The 10,245-nt window shown below is 35.8% G+C and overlaps 1 protein-coding gene across 1 annotated transcript in view; it reads left to right on the forward strand.

Moving 5' to 3' along the window:
- LOC105623692 overlaps nt 1-9,124 on the forward strand; it is a 51,751-nt gene extending 42,627 nt beyond the window's left edge. The window contains exons 8-16 of the mRNA XM_012205074.1: nt 874-1,047; nt 5,037-5,259; nt 5,672-5,907; nt 6,325-6,652; nt 6,795-7,010; nt 7,524-7,719; nt 7,803-7,975; nt 8,058-8,222; nt 8,634-9,124. Coding sequence (XP_012060464.1) covers nt 874-1,047; nt 5,037-5,259; nt 5,672-5,907; nt 6,325-6,652; nt 6,795-7,010; nt 7,524-7,719; nt 7,803-7,975; nt 8,058-8,222; nt 8,634-9,124 — 2,202 coding nt within the window. The remainder of the gene's footprint in view (nt 1-873; nt 1,048-5,036; nt 5,260-5,671; nt 5,908-6,324; nt 6,653-6,794; nt 7,011-7,523; nt 7,720-7,802; nt 7,976-8,057; nt 8,223-8,633) is intronic.
- Nucleotides 9,125-10,245: the final 1,121 nt, after the last annotated feature.

Raw genomic sequence — 10,245 nt, forward strand, 5'->3', positions numbered from 1 at the left:
TGTTGATTATAAAAGCATGTGTCATTCTATTTAATTGAATTAAATTTTATGACATGATTGGATAAAGACACAAATTGTGGAATATCCTTTAAAGAACAAATTTATGTAAATATAATAATTTATGTAATATTATATTTATATAATTTATATAATATCCTTTATCTTGATAAGACTATTATTGCAAAGATAAAATGTGCGAAGGTCGCTGTTCAATTAAAGACGCAAAATAAAGAGCATGCATAGAGGAATGTGGAGTATTTAACATGAGATCAACAGCATGGTAAAGTAGCCACAAGCTGCGTAATAAAAATTGTAAAGTAAAATGCTCGTATAACTATAAATTATGTACATATCTTAATTAACATATTTTGAAATAACGAACAAAGGAAATAAACAGTTCGAGATTCTAAATAACATAATAATCCTTTAATAAAAAAATTGATTGATAGATTGAACGATAACTAAAAGTAAATAAATAGAAGTATGTTATCATCTTCGATACGATTACATGTATATTGATGAATCACCGAGTCATTCAAGAGTTGGCATTTTACTTCTGCATTTTATTTTCGTAATCTTGCTTTTGATATGCTTTCTTTTAGTGTATCTCGCTCTATCTTTTTCTTTCTCTCGCTTATCTAGCTTACGTCAACTTCCTCTTTTTCTCTTCCCTCTCGTCCTTCCGCGTGCCGCATGCAAATACGCGGTTCTACAAAGTCTCTTCAACTGAAGTATACGAATAGTTTGTGACTGAAAATAATGAATAAAAGAGAAAAGAATGTGAAACCATAAGAGTTGGGAAAGGCAAAGTAGTTTGCGCGACGTCAGGCACGTGGGACCACTAATACGAGCTGTTTCGGAATGGATTTTTAGGCCGGTCTCAATGGAGTCAAGCCTGCCATCCCACCGCGCGATCAGAAGAGAGCACCTGCCAGACCGCCGAAAGATAATTTGCGCCTCTCCACGCAGAACAATAATGTTGAGACGAGCGATAACGCCAACGCCGAGCCGACACAACAGCAGTTGCATTCTATCAGGAAATATCAGGTAAGATATGATGTCGGCACTCTTTCGCACTTGATGTTGTATCGAGTCACGTAAGCACGCATGATAAGCATTCGAAAAGCGCGAACATTACCAATCCCGTGTCGAATTTTGGAGGAATGACGGAATGTAAGTATCGGCGTAAAGAAGAAAGAAAACAAATTAGATGTGTACCTAATATATATTCAAAATTATTATTGTTAAATTTAATAGCACATTCGTTAAGAGAATAAGCTCAAGTCAATACGCAAATTGCCTAAAGCTGGTAAGTGCTATTATATACACAATAATAGACTAGCGTATTTCTATGAAATTATCACTATCGGTTCAGAAAAAAAATGACGTAGTTTGAAGCATAATCGTTCTCTTTCTAAAATATAGAATTGAAGAAAAAGATTTTATGTTCAACTCTTTCTTTTTAAATGAGCAGAAAGAATGAGATAGCTTGATGCATATCGCTCTCTTTTTCTAAAGTATCACATTGAAGATAAATGCTGATAATTCTTTTTCACAGAAGATCAGGGAATGCGCAATGTTGCAGTTTGTATCTATCACATTACGTCTATGAATGCTACGAAGCGTTTATTTTATTATTATTAATATTGAAGCCGCGTCTGTTAAAAGAATAAATTTTATGTAATCGATTTCGCTGTACGTAAAAATTATGTCCAACTGTGGTAATTGCCACGAAACGTATTGGTTTTGTTTCATGTAAATAATAAACATTCTCGTAAAAATCTTTATGCGCGAGACACGATTTACATATTGAAGAAGGGTTGACCGCGTAATATCGCCAGTCTAGCTCGTAAACTGGCACGTGTGCTTCCTCCGGTATTTCGTCACAACGATAAAACTGCGTCTCTTGCTTTCATCGAAATTTACGATTTTGCCCTGTGATCGGATTAAGTTGTTAATAAGCGGGAAAACAAAAATTTTGCGGGGAGTTTTTAACCGTGAAAATAACGCAACAGTCGTGGGTGAGATCGCGTTGCGTAACGATGCAATAAATGACAGATCGTTATTTAAGAGGACGTACTATAACTCGCTACTCACGTGACCACGTTGCGCAGGAAATTGCGATGACAATAGTTATTATCGAGGCACCATTCGTCGCGACGTAGTCGCGCCACACAGTTTCCGAATTCCCCGAGCCCAGGTTCAATTGATAAATGAATTGCAGTGCGACCTTGCACGAGTGGAAATTAATTAGGCGCATTAACAGAACGTGCGTTAACAAGCGTTAATTATTCGAAAATTATTAAACGAGTGAATCGATCAACGTAAAAAATTCTTTATTCCATTTATTCTCAATGTGTGCTTATAAAATACGCACGTGGCTGAAATACTGGCTTGTCCGTTAATAAATGCAATTCGGCGGATGATAGAGGCAGAAGGAACTTCTTTTTGAAATTAAAATACGCGGCGTGAAGATCCATTTGACATCTCGTTTCGAATAATTTTTCACTCCTGTTGAACTTCGTTTCATCGAGCCGTTAAAAATCGGATGGAAACTCTTCGTGGAAAATCGTAGATGAGATCTGGATATGCTTGTGAATCGAGTGCGGTGCGCTTGAAATTCATACAATCTCAGTGTCTGTAAGTGTGAGAAATGCCAGAACCCCTTACGTGACTGGCGTCATCGGGGCCGCGCGAGTCTGTTTATCTTATGGAATCCTCACACCACACTCTTACCTGCCTTAAGTCAAGTGCGGTCTGGAATGTAAAGAACCCCTGCAATAGTCTAAGATTACATGCCTCAAGTGTAGCGTTACGAAGTTTTCGATAGGTGTAGACGTAGGGTGACTCGCAGGCCTGCTGCATTCAGGGACTGTCTGGTCCCTTCTTTTTTTTTTGTACGGCTCCTACTTTCCTGACCTCAGTTTCTTGATCTGCCTCAAGCAGACGAAGAATTTATTTCAGACTTTCAATTCGGTTCGCTGCTCTCTAATATCTCGAGATACGCCGCAGCAGGTGTCCTAAATTCAACACATTTTTCTTTACTTTCCTGTTTTTATGAAAGTCATTAGTTGCAATAGTATCGACCGAATAGCCACCATATCTTACATTTTTTTTCAATTTACATTTTGATATTTCTATTACTATTTAAACTGCTATTTAAAAAAATCTTAATAATTGTGAATTTATAATATATAATATAATATATAAAGCATTGCAAGTTTCTTCCTCAATTTTATGTATCATTCTATTTACAAAATTCCATCATTAATTCTTATCAAGATGGAATCACATGTTGGAACAAATTGTAGATACACCGCATCGCTCAGAGATCGTCCAGACTTATGTAAACAACTTAAAACATTGGTTTTTCTCGGAATTCATTTTGCTGTCATTTTTTTTTTAAGTTGACAACGTGTTAATGTTATCTAAGTACACTGTGCAGGAGGGCGAGAATTCGAGACAGGAAACCTTACGTTCATTATCGAGGTAAATAGGGCTTCATTGAGATATGTTTATCCTCATACGTAGCATTGCGCGGCAAAACGAGGTGCTCGTTATATAAATGAAAATTAAGAGTCGTATGTTTTGCTGCCGACTACTGCGACATTGCAGATAAACATTTTTTTATCAGGCATGTTATTCGCATTGCAATTTCACGATGGTAAAACGCGATGGCTGACTAATGATGACTTTATCAATTGACACCGGTGGGCGTAGATCACGAATCACAAATAGTATCGCCGATAGCATGACAAATTCATGTAATTTGATCGCAAGTAGATATTTCTGACTCATAAAGAAAATAAAAGTTTATTACAAATTAGACTTTGCTAAATACAACATTGCATATATCGAAAATAATAATAAAAATATAGAATTTTTAAGTATGAATATTTATTTACAAATTCTTGAAAATTTGAGAACCATTCTTTTTTGTAATATTTAGAAAATCTCTCAGTTAATAAATATTTGATATTCTATTTTGTTTAACCTAATAATTTTAATTAATTAATTCATACATTCACGTAATGCGATTATATAAACTTCAAAAACAAGAGCGATTCATTTTATAAAATTAATGAATAACGAGATTTATGCAGAGTAATGAAATGAAACAGATTTTGTTGAAAATACTTTTATAGATTAAAAACAATAATAAGCAAACATTATTTGTAGATATATAATATAGAATATTACAGAATATATGAGAGAGAGAGAGAGAGCGAGATATGTATATTGATGTGTATTGTGCCAGATTTGCCAATTGACTGAGAACTAAAACCTTCACATTTCTGAATATAAGCTATCTCGAAATAATTAATTAATTGGTATTCGCAAAGAAGCTCAATTGAATCTTGAATATCATTCAAGAATTTCTTACTTTTCGCAAGTTGCAACCGCATTGAGTGGTCTTTAAATTTTGCAGCAAATCGTATGTGTTTGCGACACTCGTTACATACAGTTGATGTGTACAGCAATTATTTCACAGACTTTTACATAATCAGCATAATTATAATACTTCAATAAGACAAGATTTCCTTAAGACAATCTAACCAGGTTTAGATTAAAATGTTATGTTTTCAAAATATATTAAATATTTTTTTTTTCTAATGCATACATTCAAGAAATAAATAATTATAATAATTAAATATTAATTAATAATACATTAAAGATAAATAGTACATAAATTACAGAAAGAGAACCATGATAAGTTTTAGTTTAATACAAATTTTCTCTGTTTTTTTTATCTTATTATTTAATCTTATTATTTATTATATACACGATTGCAGTCTAAAATACATTTAAGAATATATTCTATTTAATCTTTTAAAAAAAAATATGTGAAATATTTTATAAAGAGATACGTGTCAAACATATTTTAATAACTGTCGAATATAGAATTTTGATATCTCGATTTTTAGAATAAATACACGTATCGGAGAGTTCTGTTTTGCTATGAGATTTAAATTTCCATGAACACTTTTATATTTTGTAAAAGAAAATTTAGCTTACCGGTCATATCACACTTACAGGAGCAGTTACGAAAACGGAAAGATGAGGAGGAAAGACAGGAAATGCTCAGCCGTTCTCTCCGTGGCTCTAAAAAGCTTCAAGCTTTGGAGAGCCACGCGACGAGCCTCAGTGGCCAGGGAAATCTTGCTTATGCACAGGACGAGGTGACCACCGGCGTCAGTCGAATTACACACGCCACTCCTAATGCAATCCAAGAAGTGGAGGAGCCGCCCAGGCCTCTCAGTGAGTAATTTTTCTTTTTCAAATATATTCTCGCAGTTTTCTCTAAAAAGAAAATATTACAAGAAGAAAATGTAAAAAGAAAAACAAATAAACTTAATTAAGAAAATTGAATATAATACAGTTCATATTCTTTATTTATTTTTATATTAATATTTAAGATTTTTTAATCTTGTATTGTTTTATTTGAAGAGAATTTTAGACCTATTCTATCTCATTTGCATTTAATTTCATGAACTTACAAACGCGAGAACGGTATTTAAAGAATTCTGAAAGTTGCTGAAAATTGAATGCTACTAAATATAGTTCCTTGCTCTTCCCTTATAGCCTGCTTGTGTAGCGTAAATAAACAGCGGGTGTGGCGGCACAGGATTCCGCAAGGAAGTTTCTAACAAGTATACCTTTCATATTTCAGCGTACGGCGAGGTCGTTGCTACGCTGGAGAGGCTGCAGCTCCAACTGCGGAATATTTCAGGTGCTCTCGGTATTTCGGGTCCAGGTGTCGAAGCCGAGCTCGAGGCAGTCCGAACACTTTTAGTGCAGAATCGATTTGCGTCTGCCCTGGCGACTCGTCATACTTTAAAAAGTCGACTAAGGACGAGCAAGATTTTCAAACATCATGCCGATGATGCATCGAATTTAGCGCGAGATGTATGTATAAAATTGATAATTTATAACATAAAAGAGAAGATCTATAATATTATTCATGCTATTCAATACATTTTTGTTTACTAATTAAAAATTTTTTCTAATCGTGAAGCTAGTATACGACATTGTGTATGTAATTTAATTAGAATAATGGAAAAGCTTATTAAAATTGTTTTCTCAAATATTTTAATAATGATGTTTTTTTTTTGTAATTTCTATTTAATTAAATAGAGGCCTTTTTCCAATGAATTTTAAATATAAATGTATAATTCAGAAACTGTATCCCATGTCATATATTTTTAATATATTATTTATCCAACAAATCTCTGAAGGACCTTCTTACGTATTAAATATGTTATTATTATTTACTTGTTTCGATTTATGTCATAATTCTAATGCTTTGGCGTTCTGATGTTTCAGTGCGTGGATATCCTTGAAAAATGGCAATCGTCGTCGACCGCAACAGGTGTCGGCGGAGCAGAAACAATAGCCGCCGTGGAAGAGTTAACGAGTATTCTAACAAGTTACGACATGGAGGCTCTGCTTCTGGCGCACGACTCTATCGTCTCCTACGTGGAAGGTTTACAAAGGAAGCAAAGTCCGTCCTCTCCACCCAGTGACCCGCCTAGTCCGACGTCTAGTTGGAAAGATTCCCGTGTAGTCGACAACATTAAAATTATCCGAATTGAGAAAACTAACGAACCTTTGGGTGCTACCGTCAGAAACGAAGGGGATGCGGTAATCATAGGTAATTATATTTACATGCAATTGTCATTTCCTCTATCTCTGCTAAAAGTATACCGGTGGTTTACTGAATATTTGTCGTATAATCTTATCGTTCAATTCCGAGAACATTATTTCTAACACTAAAATTAATTCTGTCTTTCAAGGACGTGTCGTTCGAGGTGGTGCGGCAGATAAGTCAGGACTTCTACATGAGGGCGATGAGGTTCTCGAGGTAAACGGAGTAGAAATGCGCGGCAAGACTGTTAACGAAGTTTGTGATATTCTTGCTGGCATGCAGGGTAGTCTCACGTTCTTGGTACTTCCGGCTCCAACGAGCCACAGAAATAATTTAAGGAGAGAAGACACGACCCAGGTACGACATATACAGCACACATCCTGATATATTTAGAATATTCTCGTATTAGAAATGTAGACTATCGTATCCGTGGATCTTGAAATTAGAACAACCAATATTACCGGTGATATTGGAGGTGAAAGGGCAAATGTCAAATAGAAAAAACATTTGTCCTTCAACTTCCAAGATATAAATGACATTAGTCGTTTTTACATTTGAATGTCTTTTTACGATTTCGATATCTGTCAAGAAAATCAATATTATTTAGTCATTCTGTTTCGTTCGCTTAATTAAAGTTTGTTCAGTGCATCTACTTTGACTGAACCAACGTACGTATAAAAGCGAATATACATATAAGCATATGACATTTGTTCTCTTATCTTAACGACACGACATTGATACTTGTAAGTTACTCGTACAGAAATTATCTTTAGATCGATGCTAATAGGAAACAGCTGGCTTTATTGCACGGACACAACGTAGATATAACATGACATTTGTAACCATAAAGCTTTTACTTTTATTTGCATCTAGATACATATACGAGCGCATTTCGATTACGATCCCGAGGAAGACCCATACATACCGTGCAGAGAGTTGGGCGTAAGCTTTCAAAAAGGTGATGTACTCCACGTAATTTCTCAAGAGGATCCTAACTGGTGGCAAGCATATCGAGAGGGTGAAGAAGACCAGACACTGGCTGGTCTAATACCCAGCAGAGCGTTTCAACATCAGTAAGTTAATTATAATCGAAGATTATAATCGCGCCAATACTTAAATATTCCATTGAAAATGGCATTCTGTTTTACCTATACAGGCGAGAATCCATGAAGCAGACGATAGCTGGTGACAAATCGACGATGCGAGGTTCGAAAAAATCTAGCACGTTATTGTGCGCGAGAAAAAATCCAAAGAAGAAGAAACGAAACAAGTTCGGCGCGAACTTCAATGACGATGGATATCCACTTTACGCAACAACTGCCATAGACGGTATGTAAAGCCTAAATTGACTGACCTAATGTCAATTATAAATTGTTTAAAGACTATTCTTAGACGCAAAGTTTTCTTGCAGATTACGACAGCGAGGAAGTGCTGACGTATGAGGAAGTCGCCTTATACTATCCTCGTGCAAATCACAAGAGGCCAATTGTACTCATCGGACCACCCAATATCGGACGGCACGAACTTAGGCAGAGATTGATGCAGGACAGCGAACGTTTTGCTGCAGCGATACCACGTAAATGTCATTTTTTTTAAATTTAATTTAACTTAATTTATTGTACTCTTGAAATATATTGACAATAAGTACATACATAAATGTGAGATAGACACAAAAAGATAAGACACCAGCAATGCTGTTGCTATAAAGCCTACCTGATAAACTTGATTAACTTGAAATTAATTGATAAACATGACTGACTAAGATAATATATTTTGTATAATGTGAAGCTAAGATTATTATAACCAATTAAACAATTAAATAATTAATCTGCTATGAATATTTACTATTTTATACACGGAAAAACCGATCTTGTTAAAGTATTTAAAAATTTAGCTACAGATCTGAAAATGTTTTAAAAGAAATATCTCAACCTAAATAAAGCATAAAAATAATCTAAATAATACATTCCATTTCTTCGATTTCTAGATACAAGTCGTCCAAAGAAAGATTCCGAAGTCGATGGGCAGGATTACCATTTTATTTCTCGTGCTCAGTTCGAGTCCGATATTCTTTGTCGGAAGTTCGTCGAGCACGGCGAATACGAGAAAGCGTATTACGGCACGTCCGTGGAGGCCATCAGGACAGTGGTTAATTCCGGGAAAATCTGTGTCTTAAACCTGCATCCCCAGAGTCTCAAGATCCTGCGAAATTCGGATCTAAAGCCGTATGTTGTGTTTATCGCGCCTCCGAGCCTCGAGAAGCTTAGGCAGAAGAGGATCAAGAACAACGAAAGCTTCAAAGAGGAAGAATTAAAAGACATAATCGAGAAGGCCCGTGAGATGGAGGATAAGTATGGCCATCTATTTGATATGCTTATCCTCAACAACGATACGGATCGGGCGTATAACCAGCTCCTCACGGAGATTAATTCGCTCGAGAGAGAACCTCAGTGGGTGCCTGCGTCTTGGGTTCAGTAACTTAAGCGGTCATAATCGCCGCGCTTAAGACGAGCGTTTCTATACGTGTCTCAACGGTGAAGACGGCGATCGGAGGCCAGTATTGCGGTATCTGTTTGCAAGACAAGTGCTTTCACGCAATTTTCCAAGTAAGACTTCAAGCAAGTCTGACAAAAATTCGGAGAACTGGTTCTTCTACAGGTGCCTGTTACATAGTTTTATGTTTCTTACGCAAATCTTAAATCTTCCCCGGTTATTATATTGCAAGTACTACTCGCCTGACAGAGTCTTCCGCGCGTGTTGTCGTACTTTGGTGCCATGAAAATGACGGAGCAATCTTCAAAGGGAGAAAGGGAAGAAAAGAAATAGAAAAGAGAATGAATGTTCTGCAAAAAATTTTCACAACCTTTGTGACGAACTACTCCTCGACGTAGATTCTTGCATTTGTTATAGAAGAAAAAAAGAATATGGTATTTATATACCATATTGAAACCACAGTGAAAGAGATAGTTTTCGAGACTCGGTTGCATGTCAATGATGTTTCGAATTTAAGCGAATATGTAATCAAATCGCGGACGATAATCTGACGAAAAATTTAAATTTAAGTTCCGCTTAAATTTCAAACAGAATTGCTGCGATTTAGTCTACTTTTGGTATCCCGAGATAATTCCGATTGAAATACGTTCGTACGTCGAAGAGGTATTTACGGTTAAATTCTCATGACTGACCCATTCCCTAAGCGGTTAATATTATTATATTAGATGCGCGAGTATACAAAAAGTATCATCTTTTCGGTGCGCCAAAGCACATCTGCCGAGCATTTTGCTCTTTCTACATATTAGCCCGTTCTACATGAGGAAGTGTACCTGACCTGATGTCTCCTAACAGTGAAAAATTTCTAACTTAGGGAACTCGTGAAAATATCGTGTAATTTTCTATGATCTACGCACATACATTTTGATAAATTTTAATAAGTGGAATCGGAGCTTCGATCCAGATTTTTTAAAAGATTCTTGTTCAGCGTAGCACGTGCGAATATATTAACGTGATTACATTATTAATTCTGCGTAATGTAATTAATTCTTTTTATGTTTATCGCGAATCAGTCACACACACACACACACACACACACACACACACAC

The sequence above is a fragment of the Atta cephalotes genome (genome assembly GCF_000143395.1).
Source record: "Atta cephalotes unplaced genomic scaffold scaffold00062, whole genome shotgun sequence".
Taxonomy (NCBI): Eukaryota; Metazoa; Arthropoda; class Insecta; order Hymenoptera; family Formicidae; genus Atta; species Atta cephalotes.